Below are 24,919 nucleotides of genomic sequence, written 5' to 3'. Positions count from 1 at the left end.
GTATTTTTGAAGCCATGCAAAGCTGCAGTTGTAGGAGACCACGGACTGGTTAATCTTTTCTTATATGCCACTATATAAATTTATGAGATGTTGTTACTGCTGGGATTTCTTTGTCTATAGATCCAGAACTAACTAATTCTATGTTGCCAATCTCCAATGTATAGTCACAACCCGGCGTGAAAAAAGTCGGGTAGCATGGTAGCCATGCTACTTGGCAGTTTTCATGGCCTAGTGATATTTGTTGATAGATTTTGTCAGAAAATGCCTGTGCTTCCACTATCCCCAAATTTGTGGTCAGCCTTTAGAATTTTGTCAAGTTCTGCTACTGGCCGTTTTGGAACTTTTTGCATACCTGAGCACATTGTTGTATTAATTCATACCTGCTATCAAATAGGGAATTCCCGATTATCAACTGACCTGGAGTATTCTACTAGGAAAGTTTGAGTCTAAAACAGATTTTTTTTATTACTACCCCCCCCCCCCTTACAGTGGCTAGTTTTTTTTATGGGTAGGAATTATAAATTTGGTTATTGAATCATTTTTAAGATCTGCTGTCTTTTAGGTGCTTGTATGAGATCAAAAATAAACTTCTCAAGGGATCAGTTGCAATATGCTCCATTTGCTATGCTGCCTTCACCATTTCCCAGAGATCTTTTTGAAAAAGCCTGCAGATTACAGCCGTTAATCAACGAATTGATGTTCAGCGTTGCAATAAACGATGAATTTTTGCTGAAAACCCTTGAAAGGTAATATGAACTGGTTTCAGGGTATTATTCCAGGGTATCATATGGTATCTAGCTTTCCTGGTGACTATTGCTAGCTTATATTTTTGCACATGAAAAAGATATACTTCTTCCATGGGTTTTCTTTGCAGGCTTGCTAAATTAGCATTTCAGGGAAAAAAAATCACTGAATAAAAGTTATAGAATAATGATTAAACTGGCAAGAGAAAGTTGCTGTTAAGAAAAATGTGTCTATAAAAAATGGGCAAAAGTAAAATTAACCCAACTAGAATTTCTACATTTAAAAATGGATAAAATTACTAGATGATTAAAATGACAAGCCTGTAGTACTGAACATATGTTTTAATATATAAAAGAGAATAAGTTTTAAGTTTCATATGTGATCTGGAATAAGAGTTAGAATATTTAAGTAGGAAATAAAGAATGTAAGCTGTCTGAAAGTCCCTCAGTAAGACCTAGATTTGGTTGGAATTGTGCGTTGGCCTTGGTAACCTGAAAAAAGGGTATTTTCTAGACAATAATACCTCAATTTCAAGAAGAGGTTCAATTGTCCTCTAATCCATTCATGTGTGCTTAGTTACTGTCGTTGGTTGTAAACGACATATGTATGGCATTTCATTAAGTATCCTTTAGTAACACACGTTGTAAAATTGGAAATGTGGTTTCCATGGTTTTACAACAGTTCTCTCAAAAATTTAGTCAGAAAGTATCCAATGCTAGACATATTTCAGATATTGAATGATTTTCAGCTATTTAATACTGATGTTTCCGCCTACTGTTTCCGCCGTTTCAAGTTCAAGTTCTATTTATTTTCATAAAATAACAATAACAAAAATAATATCCCAAAGAGCTCTATGGCCCGTTATTTGGGAAACGGCATACAATAAATAAAGAATCATAAAACTTGTCATAAACATACTAACCAACATCTAAATATAAATATATAAGGAAAAGAAATCAACTCACTGGCAGTCCCACGATACAGCACATCACGCTGTTCGTTTGCCGAACAAACACAAACACGATACAGCACAAAAGCACAAAACGCTGGAAAACAAGCACAAACACGATACAGTCCGGTTACCTACAAGAGGAGAGACCATGCACTGAGGAATTTAGTCCTTTAATTGTTATACACTCAGGAAAAATCATTTGGCGTTTTTTAGCTGAAACTTAGTAATGAACAAACGAAAGGGGATCAGGTAGCAGAGGAAAATCGAATATGATATCATTCTATTGGAAGAAATTTTTCAAAAGATACGTGTGTTACATTGCCTTGTCATAAGAAACGCGTGTTATGCCATCTTGTGTATAAAGATGCAGTTTTTTGCCTAAAATAACATTTTATTTAAGTATTGTCTTTCGTTACTTACAAAAGGCACTAGTGCCTTTTGTATCTAGTTAGATATAGCAATTTTCTTTCAAATGAGCCTTTAAACACCTCTGTATGATTTTTTAGTGCCTCACTAGCAGTGATGAAAAAAGGAGGCACATCACTGCTTCTCATGCAAAAAAGTGATTTTTTGTTGCTTAAGATGCAAGTATGTAAGTAGTATAGTAATTGTTGATTCTGTACCACCTAGATCACCCCATCAATTTATATCATTTTCAGTCCATTTTACTTCATTTTAACATCAAATATCAAACATATTGAACATTTTCCATCCCGACATTCAGCATAAAAATAGGTCGTTTGAAATCAAAGTTTGGTCTCATTTTTATACTTTTTCACAATGTGAAAACGGGAGCTGGACCACATCAATCAAATTTAACCCATTTTCAGTAGAGTTCACACGATTTTAAATGAAAATTTCTGACTTTTTTACAATTTCCCATCATGAGCTATAAGATCAAAACAGGTCTTGTGAAATAAGAATTTGATGCATATTCTACTTATATTCAATACTTTATATAAACTACTGGTAAAATATAATAATTTAATAATATTTAATATTTAGTGGATTGTTCGATATCAATGTCTAAATAATTGTAGCTATCTTTCCTTTTTCTTTCAATAACCTTTAAAATTTATACCTTTATCTAATTTTTTTCAATTTGTTTTCAAGATCAGATGCTTTAGAATCAAAACGTCTAGGTGCAAATAGATCAACCATTTCACCTTTAAAATCAGTAATATAACGATTTTCTATCCATATTTAATTGTAATTCATTTCATTGCTTTAATTCTATATTCCTTTCCAATGTCTAAATCTTCTTTCCTAATAATTCGATTATATTTGTTTTCTATTTTCATTTCGCTTAAAAGTTTCTCCGTTTATTTGTAAATAATTTTATTAAGCAAATTTCCAAATCGAAAATAATTTATATATAAACATATAATTTACTATTAATGACTTCCATAATTGCTTTTCTTTCTGAAAATATAACGCAATAAATGTTGGATGGATTAGCAGGTACTTCATCTAATGACAGTTTAATTTCTATATCAGCAGTTGATCCACTTCGATAAATATTCGATTCATGCTTTGAAACATCAAAACAAAATAAAGGACATACTGTTTTAAAATCATTATAACTTACTATTTTTCCACTATCAACATTTTTTTGTTTATATCCTAACTGTAAAAATCGTCAGATGAGTAAGCGTTAGAATAATGTTCATTAGTATCACTGAAATCACATTTAAAAGCTTCTTGTGGATTTTTATATCCATTTACTCTCACTTCAATTCTATTACTGTTCACATGGTCGAATACCATATTGTTTTGCGTATAACTGTTATCTTTCTCTGAATCAGATCTGGTTGAGGTGAGTGCTCTATAAAAAGCAGCTGACGGATGCATTCCAATGAAACTAAAGTTAGAATAAAGTTACATCTTAGGCTGAACTTTCTAGGGAAAGGAATCAGATCCGATTGAGGTGGGTGCTCCATAAAAAGCAGCTGACGACTAAATTCCAATGAAACTAAGGTTAGAATAGAGTTACATCTTAGGTTGACCTTTCTAGGGAAAAGGAATCAGATCCGATTGAGGTGGGTGCTCCATAAAAAGCAGCTGACGACTGAATTCCAATGAAACTAAGGTTAGAATAGAGTTACATCTTAGGTTGACCTTTCTAGGGAAAAGGAATCAGATCCGATTGAGGTGGGTGCTCCATAAAAAGCAGCTGACGACTGAATTCCAATGAAACTAAGGTTAGAATAGAGTTACATCTTAGGTTGACCTTTGTAGGGAAAAGGAATCAGATCCGATTGAGGTGGGTGCTCCATAAAAAGCAGCTGACGACTAAATTCCAATGAAACTAAGGTTAGAATAGAGTTACATCTTAGGTTGACCTTTCTAGGGAAAAGGAATCAGATCCGATTGAGGTGGGTGCTCCATAAAAAGCAGCTGACGACTGAATTCCAATGAAACTAAGGTTAGAATAGAGTTGCATCTTAGGCTGAACTTTCTAGGGAATAGGAATCAGATCAGATTGAGGTGGGTGCCCCATAAAAAACAGCTGAGGATTGAATTCTGATGAAACCAAGGTTAGAATAGAGTTACATCTTAGACTGAACTTTCTAGGAAAAAGAATCAGGCCCGATTGCGGTGGGTGCTCCATAAAAAGCAGCTGAGGAGTATATACCAATGAAACTAAGGTTAGAATAGGGTTACATCTTAGGACGAGCTTTCTAGGAAAAAAGAAAGGGATCCAATTGAGCTGCGTGTTCTATGAGAGATCAGTTGAGAAATGAGTTCTTGAGACCCCAAGTTCAACAGGTCTGTTGGTGGCTTCATTTTTAAGTTGGATTCGGCCTGACAGCTTGGGGCTTTTGATTGGGTGATAAGTAATTCCTATGATTTTATTGCATGGAATTTGACCATTCATGTGTCGCACTATTTTCATTTTTCAAAGCTGCTTGAAGTGATAGGGAAGCATTTATTGCTTTTAATGTCTTGGGTAAGAAGATCTGTCTTTGCTGAAGAACAAATAAAGCTATAGAATTGATCTTAATCTTGTGGCGTCTATCGGATCGGCTTTCTAGGCCTAAGGATTGTCATAAATATTAAGAAAAAAAATAAAAGGTAATTGGTTACAAAAATACATTACAGTTCTAAAATTGAAGCTAACAAAATAAGTACCTTCCTATCTGTCAATGAATTGTAATGTGAAGTAAATTGTGTAATTCCGATTTATTTAGAATTCGTTGTTACATTCATTAAAAATTTTCCAAATTCAATAGATTGCTCTGTTTTTTCTTTTTAGTTATACATTTCATCAAATTTTGCAGTACTTGGGATATATAAACTGTTTTGTCAAGGAAGCAACAAACAAACGATATTTATCTGATACAGCATTATATTTATTCAAGTAATCGCTCAAAGTCGTTTGTCTAAAAAGGATGTTCACGTTCTATTAACTCATGTATAGTTCCCCAGAGATGCCTAGAACTAGGCATAGTAGTTATAATTTGCTACTCCTTCTCTTAATTGCTTGGATATATTTTTATTAAGATAACTATATAGTCACCTAAAAACTTTTGCTCTTTCTTCCTTCTGAGTTTCCCGGTTACACCAAACGAAATCACTGATCATTTTCAAAGTATTTCGTCTTAAATGACAGTGTTAAACTGTCTAGAGGTGTTAGAATTCGTTGTTTATTGCACGGGAGTGCTACCAACCTAAATGGTGCATTCTCTAAAAAATACCGAGTTATGCTACCCATAAAAAATACCGAGTTAAAATACCCAGAGCGCAAAATACATAATTGTAGAAGTGTGCTGAGATACTAGATTTGATAAAAAAAAACTTGGATCATACTAATATTCCAACTATATTATTATATTTATAAAATTTAAGAATTATATTGTTTCTTTTAGACCGGGATGCATAGATCCAGCTTTTAGAGGAGGGGGGGGAGTTTTACTGGGTAACGTAAAGGGAAGGTAAATAAAGAGAAAATAATGTTTGGCTAGGAAGTTTATAATATGAATGCAGAATGATGGAATCATATTAACGACAAAAATAAATAAAGAAAGGAAGTAAATTTAAAGCTCTTGAGTTCTTTTTAGGGAACAAGATAGGATATGCATCAGAAACAACGCTTCCTACTATTTTTTGCCAAGACTTTACAAGATTAGGCTAAATATGAGTACTGGTCCTCACATTTTTCTAATTTTATTGCTATTTTCCTATACTTTCTATATAATCCAGCTATTTTGATGAATTAGTCCCCGCCCCTTGTGTAAATGCCTCTGTAATTGGCAGGTAAAACTTCCTATGCATAAATGATTGCTTTTTTAAAACTTTTCTAATCTCTGACTAGTAAATTATGATTGTGATTAGTAGGGTTATTTCTTCAAAAAAAGAAAAATAATGTCAGTGCAGATGCTATCTAAGTAACATTTCGAGAAATTCATGTACACAGTAACTACATGGCTACGAAAGAAAATAATCGACGACACTCAAACAAGAATAGAAAAAAAAAGTGCCAGAAAAATAAAAATTGAAAAAAGAGTTTCTGTTGAATAGGATGATGTAAATATCAATGATAATAATGAATTCAAAAATAATTTTCATCTTTCTTTAACAGAAGCCCCATATAAACCTCTTGTGATCTTTTCAATCACAATTCTTTTCACTTTTAATCGTTTTATATAAGGTTTGAGAAAGGCCATTGAAGTGAAAAAATTTACCAGACTTTATCAGATTGTTTCAGAAAATCTGAATTTATTCAGAATTTTCTGATTTTATCCGAAAATTTTACCAGATTTTTACAATAAATAGAGATGCAGTATCCATATTGATTCTGTTTGTGATAAAGCTAGCCAAAGAGAAATGCCAAGGAGGTGAAAAAAACTTGTGGCTTCATCTATAATTTGTGTAGCAAAAGTCTGCTTCGTTAAGTTTTGTCACCCTTCTCTGTTCGGTTTGCTCTCTGTTGCTTTATTTGGTCACTTTTTGAATATGAAAGGGTAACTACATTGTACTTTCTTTTCATTTTGATTTAATTATCCCCTCAAAATTTCAGGATCCTTCCTTTTTGTTTATTCCCTGCAAGTCTATAGTGTTTTTGTTTGTCATTGCTTTATTTTCTTTTTGTCTTCTATCTTTGCGTTGAGGATGATGCCTATAATTAAAGTCGGAATATGCTCATTTTCTTTCTGATAAACTGTTGAGATGTTAAAATATGCTCTTCCTTTAGTTTTTGGTCACTAGTAAACGGGCCCTGGCAATTAAGTTTCAATTTTTACAAATTGGTATTACAATTTTTACAATGTGCTTTTTTACATCACATCAGACTGCAGCTGTTTTGCTACCGATGAAAGTTTTTTTTTCGCATATTGGGGATTGAGGTATATTTCTGTTCTATTTTTTAAATATATGTGCTTTTAGTTATGAATTTTTGCAAAATAAAGTCCCCATTCTTATCTTCACTACTGTGGAAATCACAATCAAAGAAATTTGAACAATAAATCTGCTTTTCATTGATGACTGAAATTTCGTTATTAGTTGTTAACTATTTTTTATTTTACACGTATTGAATACCATTTTAATTTCCCCCATTTTTGTAGACTAGTCGACGTGGACCCCTTTTCGGCACGTATTGAACATTATTTTAATTTCCCCCCATTTTTGTAGACTAGTTGACGTGGACCCCTTTCTGGCACGTATTGAATACCATTTTAATTTCCCCCCATTTTTGTAGACTAGTCGACGTGGACCCCTTTTTGGCTCGACTGCTTCGTATTTACAGGACTGTTTTGAGTGAAGGAGTTGGACAGGTAATTCTATTTGATTGTTTATTTTTCTACTATAGCAACCATAGAAACTAGGAAACGGAATTTAAAGGGAACTATGGCGCTTCAATTTGGCGCCGTAATAGTAATTAAAATTAAAAACTATTAAGATTAAAAAATAAAAACTACTATCAGCACTGACATTGCATTGTTACCCATCAAATTAGACAGATTAAAAATAAGCTTATATTACATTTAATATCAGTTTACTAAGATTGAAGTATCGATGAATGGTCCAAGGCTCTTTGGATTAGACTTAAAGATTTTTATATTATTTAAACTCTGTTTCCGAATTTTAAAACAGTTTCGGCTTGTCCACCTTTCATATCTTTTTGGCAAACTAGCATCTCTCGTCTTTGCTCAATGTAAAGCAAAATTAGAAAAATCGAATTTAAATTACAATATTGAGAATTTCCACTGATGTTTCAGCTTAGATTTTTGTGGTAAGGTTTGTGCTTAGTAATGCTCGACAGGGCTAAGTTTTGGCTTTTTTTTTGGCTAGTTGGCTGTATTAGTTAATTTTCGGGACTTATTACGGTGTTGAACTTGAATATCCTCTCCTATTAGTTTTCTACACTGATTTCTAGCCGTTGGTCTATTTAGGAGGTGGAGAGGAGAGGTGTTGCTGTGCCGCAGAAACGCACACTGAAAGTTTTGTAGAGTAAAATTGTGAAGTGGGTTTTCCGCAGTATGTTTAGAAATCTTGAAACACTGTACCATTTCTAGTCTTTTTTCGTTTTCTTGTGTGTGATGTTGTTGATAGAGCAACCAATCGCTAGTATAATAGTTGTATTGGCAAATAACTCCTAGTATGCTGCTAGGTTTTTCTGCGCTTTTGACATATTTATTATTTATTACATTGCTTTAACTGTTCTTAGTCAACCTCTTTGATAAAGACTTTATTGCTCTTTTCTTTTTTAAGTGTCATCATTTTTATGGCACTTGGTATTAACGAAGTGACATATAGCAATCGCAAATTCTGTCGGTGTGTCGGTCCCGGTTTTGCTACTTTAGGCACTTCCAGGTCAGCTAGGACGATGAAATTTTGCAGGCGTATCAGGGACCGGACCAGCTTAAATTAGAAATAATCGTTTTCCCGATTTGACCATCTGGGGGGAGTGGGGGGCCCATTAATTCGGAAAAAATAGAAAAAGTGAAGTATTTTAACTTACGAACGGTTGATCAGATCTTAATGAAATTTGATTTTTGGAAGAATATCATGTCTCAGAGCTGTTATTTTAAATCCCGACCGGATCTGGTGACATTGGGGGGGGGGGTTGGGAGGGGAAACCTAGATACATGATTGACATAAAAAAAAGGTAAAGGATATGGCATTAGACTTTACAGTCCGTACCGGCGGTGCTGATCTCCGTTTCTTGGCCCTTCAGCCAGGAAGTATAATGCGGGGTTGGGGGCCAGCCATCCTGTGCTTTCGCACACCCTTCCTGTTTACCTTCCCCAGATTTCTCCAGGTACCCATTTAGAGCTGGGTCGACTCTGGCTAAGCTTACAGAGTCACGCCACTGACCCCTGTCCCAAACTGATTGACATAACCCGTCCCAAACTGATTGACATAGCCGGAACGGATCCGATCTCTTTGGGGTAGCTTGGGGGGGGGGGTTAATTCTGAAAAATTAGAAAAAATGAGGTATTTTTAACTTACGAACGGGTGATCGGATCGCAATGAAATTTGATGTTTAGAAGGATATCGTGCCTCAGAGCTCTTATTTTAAATCCCAACCGGATTCGGTGACATTAGGGGGGATTTGGGAGGGGGAAACCTAAAAATTGGAAAACACTTAGCGTGGAGGGATCGGGATGAAACTTGGTGGGAAAAATAAGCACAAGTCCTAGATACATTATTGACATAACCGGAACGGATCCGCTCTCTTTGGGGTAGTTGGGGGTGCGGGTTAATTCCGAAAAATTAGAAAAAATGAGGTATTTTTAACTTACGAACGGGTGCTCGGATCTCAAAGAATTTTGATATTTAGAAGGATAGGTATTTTTAACTTTCGAACGGTGATCGGATCTCAATGAAATTTGATATTTAGAAGGATATTGTGTCTCAGAGCTCTTATTTTAAATCCGGACCGGATCTGGTGTCATTGAGGGGGGGGGGGGGGGTTGGGAGGGGGAAACATAAAACATGGAAAACACTTAGCGTGGAGGGATCGGGATGAGACTTGGTGGGAAAAATAAGCACAAGTTCTAGATACATGATTGACATAACCGGGACAGATCCGCTCTCTTTGGGGTAGTTAGGGGAGGGGGTTAATTCTGAAAAATTAGAAAAAATGAGGTATTTTTAACGTACGAACGGGTGATCGAATCTCAATGAAATTTGATATTTAGAAGGATATCGTGCCTCAGAGCTCTTATTTTAAATCCCGACCGGATCTGGTGACATTGGGGGGGGGGGTTGGGAGGGGGAAACCTAAAATCTTGGAAAACACTTAGATTGGAGGGATCGGGATGAAACTTGGTGGGAAAAATAAGCACAAGTCCTAGATACATGATTGACATAACTGGAACCGATCTGCTCTCTTTGGGGTAGTTGGGGGGGAGGAGGGGTTAATTCTGAAAAATTAGGAAAAATGAGGTATTTTTAACTTACGAACGGGTGATCGGATCTCAATGAAATTTGATATTTAGAAGGATATCGTGTCTCAGAGCTTTTATTTTAAATCCCTAATAGTTCTGGTGACATTGGGGGGAGGGAGAGTTGGGAGGGGGAAACCAAAAATTTGGAAAACACTTAGAGTGGAGGGATCGGGATGAAACTTGGTGGGAAAAATAAGCACAAGTCCTAGATACATGATTGACATAACTAGAACGGGTCCGCTCTCTTTGGGGTAGTTGGGGGGGGGGTAGTTCTGAAAAATTAGAAAAAATGAGGTATTTTTAACTTTCGAACGGTGATCGGATCTCAATGAAATTTGATATTTAGAAGGATATTGTGTCTCAGAGCTCTTATTTTAAATCCCGACCGGATCTGGTGACATTGAGGGGGGGGGGGGTTGGGAGGGGGAAACCTAAAACATGGAAAACACTTAGCGTGGAGGGATCGGGATGAGACTTGGCGGGAAAAATAAGCACAAGTTCTAGATACATGATTGACAAAACCGGGACAGATCCGCTCTCTTTGGGGTAGTTAGGGGGGGGGGGGGTAATTCTGAAAAATTAGAAAAAATGAGGTATTTTTAACTTACGAACGGGTGATCGAATCTCAATGAAATTTGCTATTTAGAAGGATATCGTGCCTCAGAGCTCTTATTTCGAATCCCGACCGGATCTGGTGACATTGGGGGGGGGGGGGGTGGGAGGGGGAAACCTAAAATCTTGGAAAACACTTAGAGTGGAGGGATCGGGATGAAACTTGGTGGGAAAAATAAGCACAAGTCCTAGATACATGATTGACATAACCGGAACGGATCCGCTCTCTTTGGGGTAGTTGGGGGGGGGGGTTAATTCTGAAAAATTAGGAAAAATGAGGTATTTTTAACTTACGAACGGGTGATCGGATCTCAATGAAATTTGATATTTAGAAGGATATCGTGTCTCAGAGCTTTTATTTTGAATCCCTAATAGTTCTGGTGACTTTGGGGGGGGGGAGTTGGGAGGGGGAAACCTGAAACTTGGAAAACACTTAGAGTGGAGGGATCGGGATGAAAATTAGTGGGAAAAATAAGCACAATTCGTAGATACATTTTTGACATAACCGAAACGGATCCGCTTTCTTTGGAGTAGTTGGGGGTGGGGGTTAACTCCGAAAAATTAGAAAAAAGAGGTATTTTTAACTTAGGAACGGGTGCTCGGATCTCAAAGAATTTTGATATTTAGAAGTATATCGTGTCTCAGAGCTCTTATTTTAAGTCCCGTCCGGATCTGGTGACATTGGGGGGAGGGAGAGTTGGGAGGGGGAAACCTAAAATTTGGAAAACACTTAGAGTGGAGGGATCGGGATGAAACTTGGTGGGAAAAATAAGCACAAGTCCTAGATACATGATTGACATAACCGGAAAGGATCCGCTCTCTTTGGGGTAGTTGGGGGGGGGGTTAATTCTGAAAAATTAGAAAAAATGAGGTATTTTTAACTTACGAACGGGTGATGGGATCTCAATGAAATTTGATATTTAGAAGGATATCGTGTTTAAAAGCTCTTATTTTAAGTCCCGTCCAGATCTGGTGACATTGGGGGGAGTTTGGGGTGGGGGAACCTAAAATCATGGAAAACGCTTAGATTGGAGGGATCGGGATGAAACTTGGTGGGAAAAATAAGCAGAAGTGTTAGATACATGATTTATATAATTGGAACGGATCCGCTTTATTGGTGGGGGGGGGAAGTTGATTCTGAAAAATTAGAAAAAATTACGTATTTTTAACTTGCGAAGGAGTGATCGGATCTTCATGAAACTTCATAATTAGTAGGACCACGTGACTCAGATCTCTTGTTTTAAATCTCAACCGGATCCAGCGTAATGGGGGGGCAGTCGAGGGGAACTGGAAATCTTAGAAAATACTTAAAGCGGTGATATCAGGATGAAACTGGATGGGAAGAATAAAAACCTGTCTAAGACACGTGACTGACATAATCGGAGCGGATCTGCTCTCTTTGGTGGAGTTGGGGGAGGGGTAATTTTGAAAATTGAGGTATTTTTAACTTACGATAGGGTGACCAGATCTTAATGAAATTTGATATTTAGAAGGGTCTTGCGCTTTAAAGCTCTAATTTTAAATTCTGACCAGATCGTGTGACATTGGAGGAAGCTGGAGGGGGAAACTGGAATTCTTGGAAAACATTAAAATTGGGGTATTTTTATTTTACGAATAGGTGATCGGATCTTAATCAAATTTGATATTTAGAAGGAATCCATGTCTCTGAGCTCTTATTTCAAATCCCGACCAGATCTTTTGACATTGGGGGGAGTTGGAGGGGGAAATCTTGGAAAACACTTGGAGTGGAGGAATCGGGATGAAGCTTGGTGGATAGAATAAGCAAATTTCCTTGATACGTGATTGACGGAATCGTACTGGATTCGCTCTCTTTGGGGGAGTTGGGGGAGGGGTTCAGTGATTTGGCGAGTTTGGTGCTTCTGGACGTGCTAGGACGATGAAAATTGGTAGGTGTGTCAGGAAGCTGCACAAATTGACTTGATAAAGTCGTTTTCCCAGATTCGACCATCTGGGGGGCTAAAGGGAGAGGAAAAAATAGAAAAAATTAGTTATTTATAACATACTAGTTGGTGATCGGATCTTAATGAATTTTGATATTTAGAAGGACATCGTGACTCAGAGCCCTTATTTTAAATCCTGACCGGCATTAAGCCTCTTATTTTCCTTTTAAATCAATCTATTGATTCATAGAATTTTGCTAGAGCTCATACCATATGATGTCTTGGCTCTTAGCTCTTCTTGCCTCGTCACAAGTGCCATATGAGCTCTTAGCTCTTGTTGATTTAAGATAACAATACTTAGAGCCAATGCTTTGATTGTTCTTCTGGGGTCCTCCAGGGTTTTGAAGTCGCTTCTGGCAAAATTTTCATTTCTTCTTAGTATACAGATATGTTTATTCTAGAAAGATTTAAATAAATACAGAAAGAATTACTGCTCTCGATTAAGAATTTAGGAACTACCCGCGATCCACATCCTTAAATTTCAATAAAAGCTTTATCTAATGAATGAATATTTCTTTATTCCCTAATTATGCAGTACAAGCTTTTTTTTTATTGTACTTGAAAACACAGCACTCTGTATCATAATCAACGCGGCAAAGTAGATTTAGTAAAGAAAGATTAGTCTTCCGTGAGTTATCATTCTTTTTTCCCGATGTCACATTATAGACTAGACTGTCGTAGAAATTTGAGGGCGGTACCATTTGATCACAAGTAAAAATTAAGTGCCCTTCTAGGGTTGGGGGTCAAAACTAATAGAAGGCAACCCTCTCCTGTGCCAAATGTGGCTCGAGTCGCCTTTGTATCCTCGCATGTCACTGAATTTGTATTTCAGAAAAGTCACCTTGATCACAATTTTCAAAAGGTTCAAAGGTGCGCATGATACGTTTAAGTGTAATAAGGAAGAAACATGGAGAGGAGAAGACGTGAGAAGTGAAGGATTAGGGGCTGGAGCCTGAAATTTTATCAGATCTATCATATAAAATACAAACCTCATACATTTTAGAATGTAAGTGTAGACATGATAAGGAGGAGGTATGATAAGTGTAGTTGTATTGATTAGGGCTTGAAATTATGTCAGAAGGGCTTTATAAAACTGAGCTTTCTCAGATACATTTTAAAATTGATACATTACACCTTATTGAAACGTTTTTCAGAGTCATACAAGAGCCTATGAGTTTTTGGGATTGAAAGGCCCAAATGAGGCCCCTGATTTGCCCCTCTAACTCCGCATCTAAGTTAATCCAACCCACAATTTTATAGACCAAAAAAGGTGTTTCAAGTTATATAATCTTGTTGACTTTAAATCTGAGGTTAATTGTTCAGTATATAAGTAAAAAATCAAAACGTATTTAGTAAATATTTCAGTAACTATGGACACGACAAACCTTGTTGAACTCAGAGCCATTAAAAAATTTACAATGTTGACGACTGAAGTTAAGCAGGGCCTCCCATATGATTCTCCAACCTTTCCTAGAGAGTCATTTGGCGCTTAGATCATAACAGTACTCTAGCCTTTATGAGGATTTGTGGAGCGGCAACGCCACTTCTATTTGTGGCACTTGATGTTTTTTAAGTTTGATTCTACTCTTTTATTTTAATGTTTCTTTATTTTAGGTTTTATTTCATAAAAGTTTTGTTACTTTTTTAACACCTAAATAAAAACAATGGCTGCTCGTTTTAAGCTGTAAGTTTGCTCTTTACTGTCTATGAGGAAAGTTATTTTGTATTCTAATTTTTGTAGATTTGATGATAAGACCCTCAATTTACTCTTAAGGCTTCAATTTTGCAGGAAGCTGTTCTTATGATTTTTTGACAAATACCTCTTTATTTAGTTACTTTCGCTTTTTCTCTGGCTTTTTTTGTGTCACAGACTGTCAAACTATTGCGATTGCAGAAGCCACTCTTTACCGTGGATAATATGCTGTCATCTAGCAGTACTACGCTTTTTTTATAGTTCTTATCGCTCATCTTTTATGTTACTTTAGATACCAAGCTGTCAGAAATAAAAGGTATATCAGGGGATATAAACCAGATCATTATAATGCATATTTGGTATATATTTTGAATTAATGTCAACTCACATTCACGCCTGTTAAAATAAATAGTTGAACACAGGAATATTAGATGGCAGATATGTTTTTCCTTTTTGCAGAAATCACCAGTGTGAGGAATCATATTAGTTTGAATGACCTATGGTTACAGTATGGCTTTTAATTTTCAGGATATTTTTCTTGGCTTAATTCGAAGCGATTACATGATAGAAAAATCACAAAATGGTGAATATAAGCTATCCATGGTGGAGGTAAATACTATTGCTGCTGGGTTTGGATGGATGGGTCCTGTTTCAGGGATGATTCACAAGTGAGTTTCTGCTTTTCGTGTTCAATTACAGCTTAATAAGGTTTCCAACATTTATATATTTACGAAGAGATGAGTAATAGGGCTTAATATTCTTAATAGAGGAATGCGTGACCTTGTAGTATCACCAACTGAACGGCCGCGCCAAATTTGAATAGTGAATGGTTCTGAAGTACTTGGGTGGTTTTATAAAATTTGTTAGAAATGTTGTAAGTATGGAACTTATCACAGGATTTATCATAAACTATAAAGGGTAAAATAATAATTGTAAAAGCTATACTTTCTTCTGCAAACGGATCAAAGACAGCATCAATGTAAATGCCCAGAGTAATTGCCTAAGAATTGTTGAAGCTGATCGTTTGGCTAACCTCATATCAAACATCAGCTTACGAAAAATGAAATTTGATTCCGATTTCTGTCGTTGTAATTAGAGAATGGATGAGATGGCTTGGCCACGATTTAGGGATGAACAATTATAATTTGCCAAACCTTAGGCTTTTTCGCCATCCATCTGGGGGCAAGTGAAAAACAGATCGTCCTCAAATTAGGTGAAAAGAGGTCATAAGAACAAATTTAAAGGAAATTAAAATTTCATGGGAGAGGGTAAAGAGTTAAACTTTGAATATATTTGGGTAGAGGAGGACTATGCACGGCTGTGTTGGCTTGTTGCTTTCATGATTTTTTGTAGTAGTAGTAGCAGTAGCTTAATCAGTAGCTTGTATGTTTTTCTTTAAATGTTGCGTTTTTAGCTATGATTTTGTTTAGATGGATGGACTCAATTTCAGGAGCCATTCACAAGTTTAATCATTGTTTTGTTCTTTGATTTTTGGCGGTTTCTTGTGGACTTGCAGTAAGCTGCCAGATCGAGAAGACAAGAATGGACTGGAAGTGAATCTTGGCCGCTCATGGATGACTTTTTGGCTTGTGGTTTTAGTGTCAGATTCAATTTATTAGACCCATTGCTTCAAAATAATCTACAAATTTCACTGCTGTCTTTATTTTGTAAACCAATAACTTCTTGAAATGAATAGTATTTTGAAAACCTTGTAGAATCGTAGCTGAAACTCAATTACAGTTTGGAAGTATACTGATACAAGGTAATATGGTAGCGTGACCAGTTTTCGAATAACTTGTTTAAGAACGTATCCAGGATTTTTTTTCGTTGGGGGGGGGGGCACAAGAAAACTTTTAAAAACACCCCAGAAGTTTGTTCATACTCATTTTTGTTACGGTTTCACGAGTTGGACAAACTAACCTCCTCCCTGGATATGACTTTGATCTTTTATTGTCAGTGGGTATACGGGATAGCTTTCACTTTTTGGTCTCACAAGGCAGCTTTGCTTTTTATGGAGGTTTTGCCATCTAGACACGCTTTCTGGCTTCCCGATTTCTGGAAAATACTTTCTGGTTTCTGGAAATATTCGCTTTTTTGTAATATCTAGCCGTAAAGATACGGTGTGTCTCTTTAGTAACCTCAGGCGGAAATGCAATCTTATTGACCTAATTTTATTGTCAAACTAGCTTTATTAAACTCATTAGCGAAAAGTTTAAATCTCTCTGGCAGCTCATTCATTCTAACATGAAAAATAATTTTAGGGAGGATTTAACCTTTGTTCAGGTAATGTGAGTATGATTAGTTTAACTTGCATATCTTAGATATTTCATCTCACGTCGCTTTTTACTGCTGGTTGACTTTATTGACTCTGGGAAAGAAAATTGAATGCAATCCGTTTTCCATATTTAATCTCTTAATTGATTATAATTCCAAACCATTTAACTAACAAGCGTATTACATATTAGAATAATATTAGTGTGGTTTATAGGTACCCAATTATATTATGGATACCCAAGTCAAAATGTCAATACTGTAGTGGTCTTTAGCGTTGTAGCATTCTAAGTTGCAAGTCCGAAAGGTAGAGGAGGATTTGCTAGATCTTTTACTGAGAAATTGCTTACGGGTTGCTTTGGGTACCCGTCTGACTGACCGTATTTCAAACAATAAGCGGTACGGAAGATTTTGATCAATCCCGCTTTCTAGGGTTATAATGAGAGAAAGGTTGAGATGGCTAGGAAATGTGTTGCAGATGAAGGATTACAAAATATCTTCCTTGTCGACTAACGATCTCGAGCAAAACGAAAAGCAGGTCGACCCTAAGTGGTGTGGGAGGCTGTCGTAAGAAAAGATTTAAGGAAACTGGAACTTCTTGGGAGCATGTAAAGATGAGGCTTTGATTAGATTGGGATGGAGATGGAGGGTGTGTAGCTCAATTGGCCTCGGGTGGCTTAGTGCTGCAGTGAGTTGTTAGTAGCTGCAGTAATAGTAATTATGTTAATATCCAATTGAATTAATACCCAATTGTATTGACTCCCAATGGATATCCAACTATATTAGTAGCGATTATACCCGAAAGTAATTATTCCCGCTTATGCCCAATTAGATAACAAAAACAAGTTTTTTCAACTAAAAGTTAGGAGCAACATTAAAAATTAATACGAACAAAAATTATTATGTATATGAGGGGGTTGTTCCTCCTCAATATCTCGTTGTTTAAGCTAAAGTTTTTTAGTACTTTAAAAAAAGCTTCGTATTGTCCTAATTAAACGAACAGTTTTAGGAGTCATTCTTAAAAAATTGGGACATAATTCAAACTTTAGCCTAAATAGTGAGTTGTTGAGGAGGAGCAACCCCCCTCATATGCGTAGTAATTTCTGTTCGTTTTAACTTGTGATTTTACTCCTTACTTCCAGTTGAAGTTTTTTTATTTATTTAATTTCTGATCGGTTTTTAAATGATGCCAAGAAATTTGGCTAAACCCCCGAAAAAATTCCTTTTCCAGAAACACTGCGGGGTTTGCAGTGTTTGCAGAGGGGGTACGCGAAAACAAAATTTTAATTGTGGATTATCAAAACGTCATTAAAATAAAAGATAAAAGCTTTAAAATAAAAGATCAAAGCTTTTATTTTATTAAAAAATAAAAGTGAAAACAATATTGCAATGGGGGATTTTTAAAATGCCATTAAAATCAAAAGCAAAAAAGAGAAAACAAACAGCCCAACTATACCCTCGCCATTGTAGAGATAGGTATTCTTAATATCCTTTACACTACGCGTCAATAATAGAACCGGCTTTTCGTGAGCACCTCATAAACCAGCAAGTGGTAGTATCTGTATATGACAGTGTTGAATTAACCGACGTTCATACATAGGCTTAGCACTTGTGAAGTTTGAACGATAGTGATACTGAAACTGTCAAGTTCTCATGCAAATTATTTAATAATATTAATTTAATTGTTTATTATAGCTTAATTTTATATAATGAATTGATGGTTAAAAATGGGCCGTTTAGAAACGAGACATGATAATTGAGATAGTAGTACTGAAAGTATTGATGAGGTACCGTTTCACCAGACGAAAAACAAAGGAAATGATGATAGAAAAGGGAAAAAGTGAAAATGTGATAGAGACTATCTACAATTGGGTCTTCATTTTCTTGTAATTCATTTCTAAGAAAATGAATTCCGTCTTCATTTTTCTCTGAACCCAAACCGCTTTGTGTTATACGTAACGAAGTTCTTTCCAGCAGCAGTTTAAAACCATCACTTCTTCTTAGACAAATTGAAACAAAACATCCGACACTCAAAGATAAACCTCTTGAATATCTCAAAAGAAAATTAGCATATTTCAAAAAGTGAAGCCTTTCTTCTTTCTTGACTTCAAACAAAGATTATAAAATAGCCCTTGAAGTGTCATTTCGTGTAAGTTATAGAACTGTTCAATCTGGACAAGCGCATACAATTACAGAAAATTCAACTGGACCATGTGCGATACATATCACCAAACGTATGCTTGGGGAGAGGCAGGAAAGAAAATGGAGCCATGAAATAAAAAAAAACGAAATAACAAAGCAGATAGAGGAAGGCAAAAAGAGAGCAATACGCAAAGAAGAGCATAATCTACATTTTAAAAATAAGCATATGCAGGTAACATATGCTGTTTTGGTTTGGATGTCATTTGTCTTTAATGTTTACGTATAAATATTGGCAACATATACTTCTTAAGCCAAGTGCAAGAAAAAAAAATATTGCTTAGGACTGTCATGTTTTTTAGTGTAAACGAAACAAGACTATAATCCAGGAGCCTGCGACAGTAGCGTGTTATGCGTGAAAACTTCGACGTGAAAATGTGCCAGTTCCTTTATCAGACAACACGGTGTCGCGTAGGATTAATGACTTGGCTAATTATGTTGAGAACGAACTTTTAAATAGAATTAAACTGAATTATTTTGCAATTCAACAGGAAGAATCGACGGAGGTAACAAATCCCACAGTCTTGTTTGTTTACGTTAGATATCTTCATATGAATATTGTTCCAGAAGAAGTGCTATTTGCAAAACTTTGGAAAACCTACACAACTGGCGAAGAAATTTTTGATATGATCAATGAGTATTTTGAAAAGAATGGAATAAACTGGTCTTATTGTGTGGGTGCAAAATCAATGACAGGAACGTATTCAGTTTTTGTGCCACGGCTGAAGAAGATCAACGAAAAAAATTCAATAGACTCATTGTTTTATCCATAGACAAGGTTTAGTACGTAAGAGTATCCCTGCAGTCTACTACTTTAAGTGATGCTCTGAAAATCGTGAACTTCATAAAGTCGCGTGCTATGAACTGCTGTCTATTCCCTACACTTTGTGAGGATTTTGTGAGGACACTTTGTGACGTACCCCAAGGTTCTTTCTTGCTTCACACAAAAGTTAGATGGCTTTTCTCTGGCAAAGTTTTGTCGCGTTTGTTTGAATTGAAGTCTGAAGTCCAAGCATTTTAATGATCATCCGTTTCATTTGTCTTCTTGTATATCCGATGTTATATGGCTGCAAAAGCTTGCATATTTAGGTGACATTTTTTTGTAAACTGAATGAATTAGATATCATTACAAAGCTAGGGTGTCACCATTTTCAGTGTACATGATAGAATTGAGACTATGTCGAAAAAGATCAATTTTTGGATTCAATGCCTGCAGATGAATGAGTATTGATGTTTTGATGATGTCAGCACTATTTATCAGAAAATTTAATTAAACTTGACGTAATCACTAAAAGAATTATGTTTGAACATCTGAACTATCTTTGACTTACTTTTAATTGCTATTCATTACTATCTTTTTGCTTTAATTACTTTTAATTACTATCTTGGAATTGCTTAGTGACTATTTACCCAACGGACACAATACATCCATCTCAAACAACTGGACACGTTCTGACTCAGTATAAAAAATTAATATCCTGTTCTGTCACTCCTGTTCAATATCTATAAGAGGAAAGGTTTTCAACATATACTTATCTGAAAGATGAATACTGAAATAGGTTAATTCGAGAACCTGATCTAAGACTGAAATTGTCAGATATTAAGCCTAACTGAATTGCTTTGTTCTATACAGCAGCCACAAATTATTCCATTAAGAGTTTTTCCAAATGTAAAATATAAGAACCAGTTTGTGAAATTTATCTTCTTTTCATTTTTTCTAGCCATCATTTTAGTCTTATTAATGTAGTATTTAAACGTCTGTCAAATTTTCTGTCAAAATGTCAATATTCTGTCAGTTTTTTTTTTACCTGGCGTCACCGACTACATAGGAGGCTTGTCAAATATTTTGAGACCTTTTTTTGGTTCTTGGGGGAAAGCACAATAAGCTAATTCTTTTGATGTATTGATTGGCAACAAATTCTGTTTTTAGAGTTTTTTTTACCATTGAACCGGGTCGCTCCTTACTTACAGTTCATTACCACAACCTGCTCGATATTGGAAACCGTGAGATCAGAAAGAAGAATGTTTTCTGTGATAGTAACCTTCAATTGCTGTCATCTTAACATGAACAATAACTTTAGGAAGAATTTCAACGAAATTTTTTTTTAATATGATCCTTTTTTTACTACAAATCATTTTTGTGGAAACTATTTTTTATGTTTAAATATTCTTATATGTTTTCTTCAGCTATAAGAGCAATATTTTTGTAATTTTTGGGCACTATGTGATTGGCTTATTGAATTTTGTCATGAATCTTTAATTTAAGGGGGTTTGTTTTCTTCCAGGTTTGTGCTGTCAGAATTGGATGCTGATGAACATATTCCTAAAGTAAGTATTGACCAGACTTTTAATTCTAAAAGAGAGTATAATCTTGCTTATTAGCAAATTTTTTTTTAACCATTAAACGCTAGATGTGTCTGGGTTTCTCACACGCACAAAATACCAAATTTCTTTAGAAAAAAAAGTTTTTGCCTGGTATCTTATCAAAAATAATCAGTTATATCCGGTGTTGCAAATTAAGAATATTAAGACATCTAGTTTGTTTCCTTGATTGCTATGATATTACTGGTATATACTGGTTTTCTCAACACTTTTTATGCAAATGACAAACAAGTGTTAAAAGATAAGTCTATGCACAGAGTATTTTAACTATACTATCGGTAGCGCCATCTATGGAAAGGAAATTAGAGTTTAAAAAATGTAAGACTACGACTTAAAATCAGCTATAGAATTCACAACTAAAAAAGAAAAAAAAAACACACTTAAAAAAAGACAAAGAAATAGCCTCAAAGATCAAATTTATCCTTATAATGATACAATTATGAATGAAGAGTAAAAAAAATAATTAAGGTTTATTCCTCTAAAGTATATGATTTTGTATTGCAAAATCACATATGAATTTCCAATTAAAAAAAAGTCAGGGAAAATATATTTTTTGTATATTTTGCTTGTAGAGGAAACAAAATGGCACGTGTATAAACGGGGGATTTACCATAGCCCCCATTTATCAACAGATAAGATGGAGGCAGGGAAACAGCAGCTCGCCGCGATTAATAACTGTTTATTCACTAGTTATCTTGGTTCTTTTGAACACCACTCAGTAATGCTCCATGCTTTAAAAGTAAATCATTATCATAGAAGCACATAAAAGATTTAAAATTCAATCTCCACTTTTAAGCCACGGTGCAAAAAAACTCCCCTTTTTGGGGTTATATGGAAGCCTTATGGTAGACATATGTTTCTTAGTCACTGTGGAATGTTTTATTCTTGTCGTAATTATTTGGAACTTCTTGGCAAGAAGTTTTGAGATAAATTTTAGCTTTTTTTGGTAAAAAGTTTTGTTTGAAAGTTCTCGTATCGAAAGCTGTTTAAATTTCTTCTTAAAAAGGTAAAGGAGAATGGACAAACTAAGTCTTTCGAGATAAAGCTTAAAAGCCATTTATAAGATCATGCTGTGTTAATATTTAAAACAAATGAAAAAAAAAATAAAAGAAAAAAATGAGTTAATAGCTTTTATTAAAAACAGCATAACTGCGATGCAGCTGGGTATTGGGTAGTCTTGCTGCTGTTTATTTTGTTGCTTGAAATTTAGTGTTATTTTTATTGATATAAATCTTAATTGGCTTTATATAGTTACTAATTACGCCTAAAATACTTAATCAACATACGTCTTTTATGGTAAGAACGGTGGTATAGTCGACTTAGTTGATAATTGAAAAGCGCCGTACATAAAATTACTACTTTATCTATAAAGTACTGATAAAGGGTAGTGCTAGATAATTGAGGAGATTTCCAATGGCAGTTCATCTTTGAAGAACTGCCTATTTCACCCTCCTGACAAGAAAAACTATTCATCTGGTTTTAAAAATAGTACATGTCGGGATTCAGTTTTGATAATTGACACCCCTTTTAACAGATAGAATGGCACAGTGTATTTTTTTTCTCTTTTCACCAAGGCACTTCGTATGAAAGGAGATGACGTAGAGACTTTGGAAGGGACTCATTTGACGGGAAATCGGCAGTTTTAGTGTCCTTTTCAAGTGTCAAAAGTGATTGGAAGGCAACCATCCCCCCTCCCAAGCACCTTTTTTTCCAAATTCATAGAATCAAAAGTTTGTTCAACAGAATTCAAAGGTCCAATAACTATGTCTCTTGGGATGACACCCCCTCAAGGCCCTTAGGACAAAGGATGTAAGTTATGTAATTCACCCATTTTTTGCATCCTGTGGTGTACCTTAGGCGTCCAAAAACGTCAAGGGCAGTCAGGTGAAGCTTTCAAGAAATGTTGAAAGGGGTGTGTGTCAAAATCTTGGTTTCATTTAGTAACTAATCACGCCTAAACTACTTAATCAGCATAAGTCTTTTATAGTGAGCACGGTGGTATAGTCGACTTAGTTGATAATTGTTGTTCCTTTTTCTAGCTACCTGTTAATAATGCATTGGAAGCCATAACTGATGGAATGCATGAAGCTTGGATGCACTATCAGTCTTCCTACAAAGCTCCAAGGTGACAACATCTCTTCTGTAAAGAATTAATAATATGATCGAGCTAGGGAAAATTTCAATTAAGAAGTCTCGGGAAATTGATTAGACGAAATAAAAAACAACAAATAATACAAAATAATTAAATACACGAAGAAAATTGACTAACCTTGAGGGTTTTGGGGGAGGGCTTCACTTCTTCTCATCATAAACTCGTCACAGCTCTATATCATTTGGAACCGACATGATTGTGAACACACCCCATTTGAATTCACAGGTGAATGTGAATTCACCTCTGTGTTCTAAAAACCAAGCACCCACTCGCACTGCTTATGCCTGTAAATGATAGCTAACTGTCGTGATCAGTAGAGTGTATCTCACATTTTATTTATGATAATATAAAATTTAAAACTCTGTAGGAAAAAGCTTTTGCATAGTTAAGCAAGAAGAAAATTTTGTAACCAATGAAGGTTGCTGCTAAAAATTTGACCTTATTTTTTTAATATTGCACGGAATATTGAAAATAAACTGTTGAGACCACACTTGCTAAGCATGGTAATAAGAGAAATGTAGGGCAATGGAAAAACGGAGGGAAATTTACAACCAGTGAAAACAAGAAAAAGAAACGCGTCGTTTTAGCCTCCGCTCAACCGTCCTCAGTATAAAACGAATAAAAAAATATAAACTGAAGCTCATGAAACGATTTAAAAAAATAAACTTCAAAGACCAAACATTAAAAAGAATAATAAACTTCCCAAGTAAAGAGGCGTCCATTTTATTTGCATCTTCTTCTTGTTTTCACATGCTCTGAATTTTCCTCGTTTTTTTTTTCTTTTTTTTGTATAGTCCACATTATCTGTTTTTGAAATAGTAATGAATAAATTACATCTGTTAATCTTTGTACTGCAGGGATTCAAAGACTTTGTGTCCCGATTTAGGTTGCTCTTTCCTGTTCTCTATAAATTAAAACAATAAATTAAAAACGTTGTGGAGTTACTGATCTGCTGATTCATTCCCTTCAGCCGGAATGCGGGAATGCAATGCGTGGTTGGGGGCAAATCATCCAACGCTTCCCGTGTTTACACTTTAGATTTCTCCAGGTACCCATTTAGAGCTAGGTCGACCCTGGCTGAGCTTTCAGAGTCACACCGTGGACCCCAGTCCCAAACCAAATAGCCAGCGATTGTGATGGACCGAGTAATGATTGGAGCGAATAATTAACCGAGGGATTGGGGAAGGTGTATAATGCTTAAAACATTATGTATATGCCCAACATACCCAGATTTTATTAATTTTAGTGCAGTCTTTTAATAAATAACCTGGGTTATGAATAACAAGCACCATTTGTAGAACATCTTTTGTCTGTCTAAGATGTGTTGTTGTGTTGCCCTAAATTTTCTGCTACTCACTTTAATCGTACCTAGGCAGTGGCTTCCAGTGTGGGTTTTCCTTCTACACCGACTTAATGTGGTGGTGAGAGGAGTGACAGGCGATCTGCAACTGTACTATTTATTACTTGCAACATGGCGATAACTAACTCTAAGTTTAATATCACGATTAACCACAACGACTAAAGACTATAGAATACCAAAAATAGAAAATCTCTATATAA

At 35.5% G+C, this 24,919-nt stretch overlaps 1 protein-coding gene across 7 annotated transcripts in view; it reads left to right on the top strand.

Annotated features, from left to right (window-relative positions):
* Window positions 1–24,919, top strand: part of LOC136034555 (glutathione synthetase-like) — a 100,193-nt gene that overhangs the window by 26,857 nt on the left and 48,417 nt on the right. For all 7 annotated transcript variants that reach the window (XR_010619205.1, XM_065715795.1, XM_065715794.1 and 4 more), the window contains exons 3-7: window positions 563–746; window positions 7,395–7,470; window positions 14,884–15,023; window positions 21,111–21,153; window positions 23,247–23,332. Coding sequence is in view for 6 of the 7 variants with exons in the window: in XM_065715795.1 (XP_065571867.1) it covers window positions 563–746; window positions 7,395–7,470; window positions 14,884–15,023; window positions 21,111–21,153; window positions 23,247–23,332 (529 nt within the window). In the remaining variant the exon portion in view is untranslated. The remainder of the gene's footprint in view (window positions 1–562; window positions 747–7,394; window positions 7,471–14,883; window positions 15,024–21,110; window positions 21,154–23,246; window positions 23,333–24,919) is intronic.

The sequence above is a fragment of the Artemia franciscana genome, chromosome 13 (assembly GCF_032884065.1).
Source record: "Artemia franciscana chromosome 13, ASM3288406v1, whole genome shotgun sequence".
Lineage (NCBI taxonomy): Eukaryota > Metazoa > Arthropoda > Branchiopoda > Anostraca > Artemiidae > Artemia > Artemia franciscana.
Note: the sequence above shows the minus strand (reverse complement) of the source record. Positions and strands in the feature narration are given on the sequence as shown.